Genomic DNA, 15,608 nt, shown 5'->3' on the forward strand with positions numbered 1-15,608 from the left:
ACACTTAAAAAACAATGATATACCTAACATGCACAATGTAAAAATATCATGGATTTTTAAAGTCTGACAGCTGAGCACCAACAATTTAGTCTAGTTTAAGTCTCTGTAACAAAAACCTAAACTTACTGTTAGTCAGAGTTTTGAACTACCAAATGTCTATTTTTAGCTCGTTTTAGTCTAGTCAGTGGTTCTTAAATGATGCGGCATTGCCCACTGGTGTATCTTGGTACACGTTTAGGGGTGCCGTAGGAATTTGTACAACCATACGTAGTTACTACAGCCACACAAGTAAAGGAACTGTAACACCTACTATAGAAGCTCTTTTTGTTTAGATATGACCGTGGTGTGCCTTTGAGATTTTGGCTTTAACTTGGATCTGGACAAATAAGGTAAAAACCACTGCTCTAATTGACAATCATTTTAATAGTTTTAGTCAACAAAATTAACCATTTGAAGCCTGATACCTAAAATAACAGCCAGAAATTCTCATGTTTTGGAACTGAGATGTTTAATTAACCTTCTAGCTGCACTGTGTCACTCCGCCCAGTGGTTTACTCAAGAAATAGTTCCTAGTATTTGCCTCATGTGTTGTAATGTTACAACACACAACTTGCCCACGAGAGCATTTTGGAGTTGTTGGATTGTGTATTTGATGAGTTTGATGAGGGAAAGCCGGAAATACCATAAGACACCATAGCATTGACAGAGCAGCTCCCATCTCAGCACCGACAATCTAAAAATAGCTTGCACCGACAACTACAGGTTATGAACCTGTTAGTAAGACTAAAGGAATTATGGCAAAGGGCAAATATGCCAAAATGTTGAAGTATCCCTTTAAGTGTTTCTACATTACTGGAGTCAGTAAAGTTGGACTAAATCAGCCTAAAGCAAAAACTAGCCATCTTCTAAAGTGTAAAATCCAAATCTTAGGGGACGTTCATCATTGCCAATATTTTAAAGAGTGAATAAGGTAGTGTTTCCTACCTGATTTAACCTCTCCAGTCTACAGTCAGCTCACACTTCAGCAGAAACACAGTAAAGAGTCGACCCAGGCTAACTCATGAGTCGAAGTTTAATCTCCCCTCTTTTAGATCATCTTTCATTCTACACAGGGATGTGCACAGATATTGTGGGGGGCAGGGGCTTAAGTGAGAAAAAACGCACTTCTCGCCATAAAAAATCTTTTAAAATAATGAAAATATTAGCCCACTGACTTAACCAACCACCAATTTATTTTAATACCCTCACATTCACATTAAGTTGATGAATACTCAGCATATTTGTATAAAAATAATCTGATCACACAAAGACAATGTCTTCTTCGGTTTTCACTGGGTTTATCACAACAGTAAGCATGAACAAAATAAGCTGTCACCATGTGTTTGTTTTCTATGCTGCTAGTCTCTACTAAATATTTAGAATAACTGACTGTAGCTGCGAGGGAGAGGGAAGAGTTTTCAAGAAAAGAAAAAAATGCACTAATAATCTGTTTATTTTTGCACAAGACAATTAATTCTTTGAATTCTTTTGCTGTAATTGAAAAAAAAGTACTTCAAAATAAACATTATTTTCCCACTAAACTGAAAAAGACAGTTTTATACATAAATAAGCATATACTTCCAAACTGCTATTAGACCAACAATAAGGCTTAGAGCATCTGCACTCCTCTACCTTTTACTTTGTTCATTTTGCTTGGGAAAAAAAAGAAGAAATACTGAAAATCACCATAAAAATATATAAAATGGAAAAAAATGGAAATAGCATTGTGCTGCAGACATGATTAAAATGTAAATTATTTGAGTTTCTATAGCCAAGCAACAGAATACAGAATTGCCTCATATTAATGATCCATTATTCCTATTATTATTATTATTATTTCTATTGTTATTATTATCATTTCTATTGTTATTCTTATTTCTATTATCATTATTATGCCCTCTCCAAACAAGCGCATACCAACTGATGGTGACATGATCTTAGTTTCAGTGAACCTTTCACATTTAAAGGTCTGACTGTCTGTCAGGTATTAAATATTACATATCTAGTAGAATGAATAGTTTTAGATGAGGAGCTTACAGTCAAAATGATGCAGTAGCTCAGTGTTACTCAACCCTACTCAACCAAAGAGCCAAATTGTTAAAAACACCTTTGCAAGAGCCACAATCTAAGTGGTGAAAAGTGGTGAAAATGGGTTGAAGTGGCAATGACAATAAGTTAAAGCGGTGAAATGGTCAAAAAGTGGCAAAACAGTGGCAAAAAATGAGTGAAAGTTGGCAAAAAATGGGGAAAAAATGGCAAAAGTGACTAAAAATAAGTTACAGGTGGCAAAAATGGTCAAAAACAGTAAAATGTGGCAAAATATGAATAACTAAAATGGGCAAAAGGCAGCTTAAATGTACAAGAATGAGCAAAAAATGGCAAAAAGGGGGAAAATTTTAAAAAGCAAAATAAAAAGGGGAAAAAACTGGTGAAAAATGGCAAAAATTGATAACAAAAACTGAGTTACATGTGGCAAAATGTGGCAAAAAATGAGTGAAAAGAGATTAAAATGGACAAAAGTGGCAAAAATGGGAAAAAAGTGGCATTTAATGAAAAAAGGCCGCTTAAATGGTGAGAAGGGGCAAAAACGTGGGCTTAAAAAGCTGTAAAATTGATTAAAACTGGCAAATAAAGGGGAAAATTGCAAATAAGGGCAATGGAAATATACAGATAAATAAAGGTTTAAGCCAACTGTACAAGAGTGGGAAACAAACTCTATCAATGTAACCTGTATTGGATAATTTCTGAAGTCATGGTTTCTCTTTTTTAAGGTTTTCTGGGGGGGATAATATTTCAAATAAAGACATAAAAGAGCCACAAATCCTCACTGAAGAGCCACAGGCTGGGTATCACTGCAGCAGCTGTTTCAGACAGGACTACAGGTTAAAACATTGTGTTTTCATGTTCTGGTCAATTTAGAGATTTTGGTTTATTTTGCATCCATGACTTCTTTCACTCTAAAAGAAAGAAAACCTTTCTCGTGGTCGCAGCAGGTGATCTCAAGGTGTACTGCTGAAGATCCACCCTAGATTCAGCCCTCCGTGGGCAGTCTGTGGGCTGGCAGCAGGTCGGCACAGAGAGGAGGAGGGGCGCTGTGTCTGAGAGAAGCGGAACGAGAGGAGGCGAGACCGAACGTGAAAAATCGAGATTTAAGATGGTGGCGCCGAACTTCTGATCAAATCAGAACGAAAGAACTTTAAAAGTAAAAAACAAGATACAAAAAAGGACATTCTGATTCTAAATTCATCCAAAGCCCTGCTCCAATCACCAACCCGGAACAATACACCCGTACAGTGGAGGAATTAACTGAAGTCGAGGCTTTTATCAACCATTACTACAACTGGCAGATCACCATGGACACGGACCAGACCAACCCCAACAAACGCAAAAAAACGGACTCTTCAACAGACACCGACCTTCAAACCACCGAAAAAGAGGTTAGTGTACCGGCAAGCATCCGGTCCTAAAAAATGAAGCCAATGCGGAAGTGCAAAAAAAAATGCAATACCGCGAGTGTCCACTAGAGGCCGGCTGCAGGAACGTCCCGTCTGGACTCTTGTTAAACGGCCGGTTTTAACACACAAAATAAACTGGTTTACAGCCTGGTTCAAAAAACCAGACATGTCTCATTAGCTAATGTCTTCATGTGCTCTCACTGATTTTTTTGTAACATGATGGTTTAGATTATATTTAGGAAAAACATCAGCACTGTCAGCCCACAGATTTTAAATTCTGATAAACTAGTATATGCTAACCGCTAAAATGTATACATTGATTCCTTACAGCCAATTATCAGAGATAGATACATTAAAAATTACTCTAAAAGGATCTGATTCTTGTCCGTATCTTATTAAAGAGTGGACGAATAATCCTACTCAGTGGCCTGATGTTTCATTCCCTGATATCTTCTGCTACCTGGTTGAATCACCCGGTAAGAGGCAAGATCACGTTTACTGATGAATTAAACCTCACATAATTTCCCCAGATCAACTACCTGTTCTCCATGCTCCCCATAGCTCCCACTGACAAATGGTTGCAGACCCTCAGTTCACCAACCACCAAATTTTACTGGAAAAACAAACGACCTAGAATCTCACTTTCAATGTTACAGAATGCAAAATCACGAGGCAGTCTAGAAGTACCAAAATTTCTGCACTACTTCCTGTCAAATCAGTTACAGTATCTATACAAATGGAGCCAACAACACCACCTCAATAAACCATGGCTAGAAATAGAAAAAAACCTATGTAAAACCACCTCAATTACTGACCTCCCCTTTCTACCACAATCAATAAAGAAGCTGGACTTCTACAAGAACATCACCATTTCTACAACTCTGACAGCCTGGTGGAAAAACACTTAAAATCACCAAAGCACCACTAACAGCATGTAGATACACTCCGATATGGCACAACCCCGACTTCCAGCTCCACAACACTCCAGTCCACTTCCCATCATGGCAACAAAAGTGCATCACTCACCTCCATCACCTGTTCCAAAGCAACCAGTTCATCTCATTCAATACACTTATCCAGGAGTACAGGATTGGGAGGGAGCAGTTTTTCCATTATCAACAATTAAAATCCATGATTAAATCCAAAATCAACGTGATCAATAAAACCCTTCAACCATCTGAGATAATCAGTGGAATAATGTCATTCACAAGCTCAAAAATCTACAAACTCATATCCTCATCAGACACATCAGTAACGCTCCCAACCATAAAATGGGAAGATGACCTATCACTCCCTCCCAATCCTGACTTCTGGATACAAATAACTTAAAACATCTTCTCAATAACCAGTAACACCAATTTACAACTTGTACAACACAAAACGATCCACAGAGCACACATCACCCAAAGGGAAATGTTTAAAATGGGACTTACTAATTCAGACACCTACCCACAATGCACTTTGGGTAGCACAGACAACTATTTTCACGGCACTTGGGCCTGTCAACCAGTGCACTCACACTGGTTATCAGTCACGGAAAAACTCTCCTCTAACTTGGGCTGCAGAATCCCAGCATCCCCATCGCTCTGCTTACTGGGAGACTTATCACAGACCACCATCCCACCCAAACACAGAAACCCACTACTCATCTCTCTGTCACCAAGAAAATAATCTTTCAAAACTGAAAATCCAAACAATCCTGCAATATCAAACACTGGACCACCTTACTAACAGAATACATCTAAATAGAGAGGATGACAGCACACAAAAAACAATATATCAGCTTTTAATGAAACTTGGAACACATTCATTACCCACTTACTATCCATCTAAAGTTTACTAAAACTAAAACTAAGCCCTGTACATGTCCACAATCCAACCTGAACCACCTTAACTCTGTAGCTTCATTGTCCATCCACTTCCTTCATTTTTGAATTTTATTTGTATTATTTTTTTATTTTATATATTTTTTCTTCCTCTGTATCTTTGCCCCACCATTTTCTTTTCTTTTTAAAAAAATCCCTCTTTTTATTTTTATAAATTTTTTTATTATTATATGTCTTCTATCAATATCGTCATAATATTATAATAATTATTTTTATCAGTATTATTAATGATATTGTTATTATTTCAATTTCTGATTTGTCAGTCTAGTTAGTTCACCCCCCAATTTCTTTCTTTTTTTTTTTTTTTTTTTTTTTTTTAAGGACAACTATACTTTCTTCATAGCCATCTCCTTTTCCCCATAATTTACAAGACTGGAGTAATATATAGCTACTGTATAAGCCAGGACACTTTACCACACCACGGATTATCCAACACCAAAGCCATAATAATGTTTGTTTCTTTGTGTGGGTGTATGTTTGTTGTGTTTTCTTATTACTGTTTTGTGTATGTATTTTTTTTTTTTACTTTATCACCAATTTAAAAAAAAAAAAAAGAGCAGACACCTACAGACATCTGAGTCCCTCCACCCAGCAGAGATTTTAAGGGTACATGAGCGGAAAGTTCTCCTTACAGTTTAAAGGGAGCGTAGTGACTCACTGATCATTGAGACCGTCAGACACATTTTCTATCCATGCCCCCCTCAAAAATTGGTAAATTGTCCCTTTAATGGACATTGCTGGGTGATATTAAAGAGACTGAATCACTCAAGAACCAACAGAACCGTCACTGTGTGACAGTCTAATGTTCTAGGGAAGCTTTTAGGCTGGTTCTCATTTTGGATGGGAGAATTTCCATCCATGGTTTCAGTCCTGATGTGATCATTAAACAGTTAAAAAGCATCCTAACAGGATGTAGAAAAATGCCCTCATCAGAAGTGTACTGCTAGGTCTACAGTGTTACAGTTTGAGTTTAGTATTCTAGCACTCAGAAATTAATCAATCAGATGAACTCTAATCAAACAAATAAGAAGTGGTGTCTAACTAAATAACATCGATCTTCTCTTATTTCCAGGCTCCATCATCCTTCTCACCTAAAAAGACTGGCTCTACATACAGGTAATCTTATAAAAGGCTTTGTGTCTGTTAAACATCAAAAATTCACGAACTGATGACTTGGTGAGTTTGAAGCAAAGCTCTGCCCTGTATAAAACTGTCAGCCGGTTAGTGCTACTGTGACACAAATATGATATGAAATTAAATCAAATGCAGATTTGAAAGTTATCAGGTCATGTGACCAGCAGGTCATTACATATAGTTGAAGAACTTGTATATTTGAAGAATTCAAACGTTCCTCCGTCTGATGTGTCTGTGTGAAAGGGTTGCATAAATCCAGACTGTTGGTGTTACAGGTTCATGTGTCCTGGTCAGGGTGTGTTCCAGTGTGCTTCCACTGGGCTGGTGTTTACTATGGAAAAGGAGGCGGAGCTTCAGTACAAGACTGTCAAATGGGATGAGGCTCTCCTCCAGTCAGCTGGCAAGGTGGCCGCAGGGCCGCTGTTTGACATCCAGTGTCCTGAAGAAGCTGTGTGTCAGGTCCGCCTCCCACACGGCGAATCAAAGGAAGGTAGAGTAAAGGCTGTCTTTAATGATATATCACTGAAAATGCTAAATTAACATGTTTGAATTATCCTGCAGTGATCTGTTGGCCGAGTCTCTCTGCTGTCAAAGCCCTCTCATTTTCATTTTAAGTCAGCTAACCTCAACTGATTTGATTCAGTGCATAGTGGAATCATGCCGGGAGCTTTTCAGAGTAAAAGCATTCTGTACAAACAATGAGAGTTTCTCCAAAGAAATGCTAAACCAGACTTTTACCTCTAAAATCACGAACCAGAAGTGTCCTCGTACCCTGTTTATCATTCCTGTGACATGTTGTTAACCTGCAAACAAACTGAAAGTAAAGACATGTCACGGCCAAGACGTGTATCTCACATGTCCAGTCTGAGATGGGCGTAAGAACGCCACCCCCCAGCAGTCTCAGCCTAAAGCAGCACAACAATGTTCTGGTCCAAGTCTGACCCAACCCTAACTCTACATTTTAACATTAGGAAAGTTTTAAACCTACTCTTAAAGGTAGAGAGGGTTTTTTAAAGGGCAGATGAATCCAAAGGAGAGGGTCCTGATAACTGAAGACCCTACCTCCTATACTACTTAGAGACTGAACTGACAACAATAAGACCATCATATTGGGAGCATAGTGTTTGAGAGGGGAAATATGTGGCACTATGAGCTCTATGGGGACATTTAGATCATTGAGATTCATTTGTCTGGTTGTTTGTATCCACATGAGTCACTACTGAAATAGGAGCTACTCTTCCTGGGGTCCAGACAAACACTAAAAATCCACATGGATTACATTTAAACAGTCCCAATGAAAATAAAAGGTAATAAGCAAAACAAATGTTTGAAATAACTATTAAATACCAGCACAGTAACATTTACAACTGACACTATTACAACCAAGTTCAATCCACTGGATTTCCAATAAGGTAATCTCTCATGTTCTCAAATCCAAATTCAGTTTGAATAAAAACCAACTTGAATTGTATGTTTCCTTATAAAACAGTGAGTACGGTACCTACACAATGACACAGCGCTGCAGAACAAAGATAACCAGGAGATTGTACAGTGATGATCATGTGGATTGTCCAGAGCTGACATCAGGAGATAAATTCTGACTCTCAGTGGTAACATACTCTAATCAAACCGCTCTGTTCTGTCCCAGGACTGCTTGTTGATGGAGGCTTGTCTGTTGTCAACATCACTGATGATGGGATGAGCTTCTTGGAGCCGTTGGAGATCACAGACACTCATGTGGTTGTGAAAGTCTCTCACCCATCCGCCTTTGGCCTGGTCTGGGATTTTTTTAAAAGGTTTCTGGGAAATTCCCTGCCAATAAACGGAGCAGTCCTGCTGTTCGTCCGACCTCTCACCATCAGGAAAAAAGTGCTCTATGTGTTTCTGGAGCCAGAAAACGTCGATAATGACAAGGTAAAACTTAGTGTCATATCTGTGGATTTCTCTAAATCAGATCATAAGCTTTGTATTGGGGTTCGGAAGAACCTCATGCCCCTTATTAATACATTTCCTCTGACACCTTTTTTCGAACGTTTGTTTTCTTCTCTGAAGCTCACTTATCAGCAGGATGGAGCAGCTAAAGTCAAGGCCTCTTCTAAATGTCTTCTCAGCTTTGGTCAGAATTACAGCGTCCACTGTGAAGCGGAGGACTTCCAAATTCAGCCAGAGGTGAGATAATCTCATTCACTTCTAATGGTTAGAAACAGATTCACCATGAATATAATTTGGGCTCATATTATTAACAAACTCATTAATTGTCAGGCTTAAAGATTTCTTTAAGAAATTGGACAATAACAATTTGCTTTTATCTTTCCAGCATGAACAATTCCACATAAGCTATGGACCAAATTATTTCCCATCATTTGAAGTTTTCCTCCCAACAAACCAAGAGGAAGTGACACTGACAGTCCAGGACCAAGACAGGAGAGAAGTCTGGAGATGTGATGTGTTTCTTGAAGGTAATGTGGCTCCATCCATCTCTCTTTGGGCCCTATAGTACACCTTGTACAACGAGTCTCGGTCTGCAGCATAGATAGGCATGACTCAGTATGAAATATCTCTAATGAGAGCCCAACAGAAGGGATCTCAAGTGCACAAAGATTACCTGATGTAATATTATTTATTTAGTGATAAAATTCTGTAATACTGAAGAAATCAAGTGTGAAACAAAGGTCTTTTCTGTCTTTTCTTTCCAGGTTCAAGAAGAGAAACTCTGCCGAATATTGTTCCAGCAGAGGACAGGCTTCCTATAGGGGACCAGGCTCCAGCAGAGGACAGAGTCCCTATAGGGGACAGAGTCTCTGCAGAAGAGAGGCTTTTTTCAGCTAGGACAGAGTTCATCAAAAGAGTGTCAGATCCTGTTCTGGACCATCTCATAGACGGACTCCTGCAGGACGGTGTTATAAATGATGAACAGAGGCAGTCCTTCCGCACCAAAGCCAGAGCAGACAAAGCTGCGGATGTGATTGATTCAGTGCGAGGAAAGGGGGCTGAAGCCCTGATCGCCTCTCTTTCTGAGGCGGATCCATGGCTTTGCAGAGCGCTGAACTTAAAATAAAAACAAAGAAAGATTTGAGGGGTGTGATGATGTAAACAGCTGGCTGCTTTACAATGAACCCTTTCAGTGTTGGAACCTTGAAATGAGATGGATAATATGAGGATGAAATACTCCCTCCACTGCAGGGTGCTGAATTATTTGGCTAAGGGGCAACATAAAGATAAAGAATTCACTTGGGCCTAAAACTAAACTTTGTGGTAAACCACAGGTAATAGTAGAGGTAAAGGAGTGATGACCTGTGGTGACCACAAAAGTTCACTCTAAAAGATGAGAATAAAACCAGATAAGTGTAGTGTCCCTGATGCTCACCCAGTTTCTAAGAGGTTCAACTAAAACAGCAGGAACAACAGTATCAAAGCAAGCAGCAACCTCCAGTCCTAAAACATGAAGCCAATGCAGAAGTGCAAAAAATTGCTATACCGCGAGTGTCCACTAGAGGCTGGCTGCTGGAACACCGGAAGTTCCATCTCCACACATGTTAAACAGCCGGTTTTGACACACAAAATAAACTGATTTACAGCCTGGTTCAAAACACCAAACATGTCTCATTAGCTAGTGTCTTATTGTGCTCCCACTTTACGGGGAGTGAATTTTTTTGTACCACGATCGTTTGGATTATATTTAGGATGAAAGCTGATTGGCGCATCTCATTTGATTGACAGATAGCTCAGCAGGCAGAGGCTCCGTTTCTGTCAACCGGAATGCTAGCTAGCAGGCTGACAGGAAGTCGCGCTTAGTGGGCGGGCCATTAGGTTGATCCAAAGTTCAGTTGAGGCTGCGATTTCGATATGGAAGTGTCCACGAATGGGCTTCAAGAAGCGAGTCTGCCTGTTGTAAGCAGACGACTGACGTCACACGGGGTTTGTCCAATTCTTTCTACAGTCTGTGTATCAAAGGCTGCACTGAGATCTCAAAGAATTAAAACCCTCCCCTCCCTTCTATCTGTAGCTAAAAACAAATCATTGGTCACCTTGAGGAGGGCCGTCTCAGCGCTGTGACCAGCACTATAACCAGACTGGAGTTTCTCAAAGAGGTTGACATAAGAGATTAAAGCTGTGTTAAAACCACCTTTTCTAGAACTCTGGATACAAATGAAAGGTTTAAAATTGATTAAAAATGTTTAAAATCAGAGGGGTCAAGGTTAGTTTTCTTTAAAAGAGGTTGGACCACAGTGTGTTAACAGAGAGAATTTCTCCTTAAGTCAAAGAACTGTTGATTATTAATAAAATACAGGGACCCACAGTTTGTCCAAATTTACTTTTACATTTAATCTGTTATGTCTCACAACTTGATTATCAATCTGGCTGATTGAGTGATTTGATATGTTTTTCAATAAAACATTTTTTAAAACCATATCGTAGCCTCTGGTTGGACTTTGTCACTAGAACCGTTAAAATACTTCAAATGTTCCCATTTCTTGTTGGATGGGGGGGGGGTCTTCTGACCAATCAAGGCCCCTTTTGGTGAGTCAAGATTCAAAGGGGGTTGATTAGAGTAGTAGAAGTACACTATATTGCCAAAAGTATTCGCTCACCTGCCTTGACTCGTGAACTTAAGTGACATCCCATTCTTAATCCATAGGGTTTAATAAAAAACGTCGGTCCACTCTTTGCAGCTATAACAGCTTCAACTCTTCTGGGAAGGCATTCCACAAGGTTTAGGAGTGTGTCTAGGGGAATATTTGACCATTCTTCCAGAAGCACATTTGTGAGGTCACACACTGATGTTAGACAAGAAGGCCTGGCTCTCAGTCTCAGTAAGGTTGTGGTCAGGACTCTGTGCAGGCCAGTCAAGTTCATCCACACCAGACTCTCTCATCCATGTCTTTATGGACCTTGCTTTGTGCACTGGTGCACAGTCATGTTGGAACAGGAAGGGGCCATCCCCAAACTGTTCCCACAAAGTTGGGAGCATGGAATTGTCCTAAATCTCTTGGTATGCTGAAGCATTCAGAGTTCCTTTCACTGGAACTAAGGGACCAAGCCCACCTCCTGAAAAAAAACCCCACACCATAATCCCCCCTCCACCAAACTTTACACTTGGCACAATGCAGTCAGACAAGCACCGTTCTCCTGGCAACTCCCAAACCCAGACTCATCCATCAGATTGCCAGATGGAGAAGATTCGCCACTCCAGAGAACGTGTCTCCACTGCTCTAGAGTCCAGTGGCGGCGTGCTTTACACCACTGCATCCGACGCTTTGCATTGCACTTGGTGATGTATGGCTTGGATGCAGCTGCTCGGCCATGGAAACCCATTCCATGAAATTCTCTAGGCACTGTTCTTTAGCTAATCTGAAGACCACATGAAGCTTGGAGGTCTGTAGTGGTTGACTCTGCAGAAAGTTGGCGACCTCTGTGCACTATATGCCTCAGCATCCGCTGACCCCGCTCCTTCATTTTACATGGCCTATCACTTTGTGGCTGAGTTGCTGTCGTTCCCAATCACTTCCACTTTGTTTTAATACCACTGACAGTTGACTGTGGAATATTTAGGAGTTAGGAAATTTCATGATGGACAGGTTGCACAGGTGGCATCCTATCACAATACCACGCTGGAATTCACTGAGCTCCTGAGAGCGAGCAATTCTTTCACTAATGTTTGTAGAAACAGTCTGCATGCCTAGGTGCTTGATTTTATACACCCGTGGCCATGGAAGTGATTGGAACACCTGATTTCAATTATTTGGATGGTATAGTGTATGTTCAGCTCTGAGCATTTCTACAACATGTACGAGTGAGTAAGGAGCTGCAGGTTAGAGTCGGACAGGATTAAAACAGTCCTCGTAACTTTTCAATACTCAGTATTTTGTCCTGGAGCTCGTATCACAGTGTATATGATCATTAATAACAGACAACTCTTTAAATCGATAATAGGTTTGATAAAACAAAGCGGCATCAAATATTATTCCCAAACATGTACATGTGACAAATATGCAAAATAAAAAGAAATCAGGGAGGAGGCTAATACTTCTCACAACTCTGTAACTTGAAATAAACTGATAAAAATAACAAAGATAATCCAGATTAATGGCCATTACAGCACTCAAAGGATTAGATGTTTTTTGAACTATGACTTTGGTATGAAAACATTAAGTAAAAAGCCTTGTTTACTGTAGACTTTGTTTCTCCACAATGTGAAAGTCTTCCAGTAATATCTCCTTAAAAAATAAACTTGGTTGATTGTCAGGTTTTACGGTGATCTTACATCACCACAAGCAACCACTGTAACAAAAAAAAAAAAAAAAACACATTCTTGACGCCATGAGTCATAACTTTTTTTTTTTAAGAACTTTATTTCAAGATGTACATGTACAAACAGTGCATGAATACATACGAATACAATTTTCAAAAATAATTGTGGCACAGACAGTAAAGGACAAAGAAAAACAAGGAGTAATGAATAATAAAAATAAATAAAAAACCAGGAGGAAAATATATCAACACAAATATTTAAAAGTAAAGAAAATAAGTTAAATTCATCAATGACAAAAACTTTAAATTGGGAGCACATGTTTACAGTTCTTCTAGCTTTCTTGATTTTGGATGAAGAAATAGTTCTAATTTATAACTCAGTTTCTTTCTGAAAGGCTGCAAAGTGGGGTTTTAATTTTGAATACTTACATTTGTGAATATGGAACTTTGCAAGTAATATTATGAGATTTATCACAAAATATTCATTAGCATGGGACTTTTGATCGTTCAAGTGGCCAAAAAGAACATTTTCCAGAAAAAATTCAAAGTCACAGGTAATATTATCTAATATGAATCTACAAATATCTTGCCAGTGTTATGTACATTTCCAAAACAGATGAGTAACAGTCTCTGCATGAGATTCACAAAAGGTACAACTTACATCAAGATCTTTTTTAAACTTGAAAAAGAGGGATTTAGTTGGATAACAGCGATGTATGATTTTAAAGGAGACTTCTTTAACTTTGTTGACCAAAAGAAAAATTCTGTGGAAGGATCCATATTTTTTTCCCAGCATACATTTTTTACATGCCTAGTCCAATATGCAGTATGGGGAAGAAACAAGTTCAGATTGGAAAAGGGCTCTGATTTTATGGTTATTTCTTACTGTGTGAGAATTAAAGCAGAGTTTTCCAAGCGATGAGTCGGTCACATTTACAGAAAAAGAAGCTGGCACTGTAGTTACAGAACACCTCTAAATAGCATACATACACCAGATTGGATGGCATTGAAGACAACAGCAAATTGTTTGTTGTTTGGGGTTACAGGTATCTGATAATGCTGCAGAAATTCTTGATAATTGTAGAGTGTACCATTCAATTTAAATAATTGATTTACATAGATAATATTATTATCAAACCAATCTTGAATAAAAGAGATTTGTTTTTATGAAGTGTGCCACAGTTATTCCAGATAGTTAGACCAGCACTTTCCATGGAGGACTGAGTCTTCAAGGGATGGAGGTTGGGCCTCTGTTGACCTTAGGAGGCTCTGGAGGGTGCAGGTTGCTTTCACGCAGGCGTCTACATGTGGAGATGTTTCTCCATCACCTGCCAGAACATCCAAAACCTGGAAACAAGGATCCCAAATGTGCACTCTACCCCCATCAGAACCCAAGAGACATGAATTTTATATTCATATATATAAAATACATGTATGGGGTAACCTGCCATGTGATTCTGGGAGCCACAATGGCAAGAACAGCATCAAACTGTTCCTGGGACAGCCTTAAAAAGTTCCTGAACAAATTCAGCCAGCTCCTGGTGCCGGTGCAACAGTGTTCTCATCAAACAGGAAGAAACTCTCTTCTGGCTCCGCCTCTGACAAAACCGCTAATGGAGAACTTCAGAGAAAAGTAGAGAACATATGAAGTCTAAAGAGGTGCAAATACTGTATGGTAACTGTGTTAGTCAAAGAAGCACTAGATTTGAAGGTCAGGTACCTTAGCTAAGCATAGACATATATCTAAACTATTTACCTGCAAAGATCCATGGGAAAGTCGTGTTCAGCAACTCTGACTGTCTTGAAATGAACACTGCATTAGAGTCTGGATTTAGACTCCAGCTCAGCACAGTGGTTAAAGTGCCTAAAGATCTACAGTTACCTGCAGACAGAGCTCTTTTCTCTCAGCTTGTTTCATTACATCTTAGTGCTACTTTCAAACACTGACCGTTTTATCTGATTACACAGACTGCAACAATAAGTTGACAGTGCAGGAGCTGCTTAAAATCATTTCCATCTGATCCATCTCAGTTAGCAGAAGTTCATGATGAGGTCTCTACACGCATCAAAGTTAGCAATGGACTTCTATAAGGCTTTGTGCTTGGACAGATTCTTTTCCCTGTGTATATATAATTATGTATATATGTGTATATACACGTAGGTGTACATATAAATGTCTCCCCTATCCAATCTGTAATATATTCAACATGTACATAACAGCTGAAAATAGTATTTTTATTTTTTTATTTGTAAGTTACATTTCTATATTTCCTATTTTTTATTTATTCATTGTACTACTTGAATGCTCTTTTTACTCTCATGTGCTTTGTTTACTCCATTCTTCCTGCTGTAAATTTGGAATTTCCCCTTGCGGGACAAAAAAAGGAATATCTTATCTTATATGCTTTTCCTTCTCCAGCTAAGACTTGGATCAGCCCTAGTTATTCTGCTATAGGCTCAGGCCAGACACACACTAGGGGGTTAGGGTTAGGGTTAGGGTTAGGGTTTTTCAAATCTGAAATGATTTTAAAAACAAGGGTGACCACAGACATCCAGACAATTTCAATCCTCTGAACGCACACAGCCAGACTGTCAGATCACTGGAGACCAGACACCTGCCGACCTGCCAGCGACCTCAGTGATCACGTGACTTCGGAAAAAAACAAACGAACATGGATGTCTGTCGATACCCTCTTGCTGTCCCTCCACAACAAAATGCCTTGGCATGCCTTAAAGGTGCAGCAAAAATCCTAAAACAAAGGAAAGACTGAGGATGAAATCCTGGCTGAATGAAGCTACGGTTGTTTTTATGGTCGTGAGCGGTGAAAGTACCTATGATCCA

The 15,608-nt window shown here is 39.2% G+C and overlaps 1 protein-coding gene across 1 annotated transcript; it reads left to right on the plus strand.

The window, feature by feature from the left end:
• Positions 1-3,167: 3,167 nt before the first annotated feature.
• LOC121519003 (caspase recruitment domain-containing protein 8-like) lies at positions 3,168-10,050 on the plus strand. The gene is made up of 7 exons (XM_041801742.1): positions 3,168-3,476; positions 6,453-6,496; positions 6,790-7,004; positions 8,163-8,428; positions 8,567-8,683; positions 8,832-8,973; positions 9,211-10,050. Exons 1-7 carry the CDS (start codon positions 3,393-3,395, stop codon positions 9,570-9,572), a joined length of 1,230 nt encoding a protein of 409 aa, XP_041657676.1. The 5' UTR covers positions 3,168-3,392; the 3' UTR covers positions 9,573-10,050.
• The last annotated feature ends 5,558 nt before the right edge of the window (positions 10,051-15,608 follow it).

Source organism: Cheilinus undulatus, linkage group 12 (assembly GCF_018320785.1).
Source record: "Cheilinus undulatus linkage group 12, ASM1832078v1, whole genome shotgun sequence".
Classification (NCBI taxonomy): domain Eukaryota; kingdom Metazoa; phylum Chordata; class Actinopteri; order Labriformes; family Labridae; genus Cheilinus; species Cheilinus undulatus.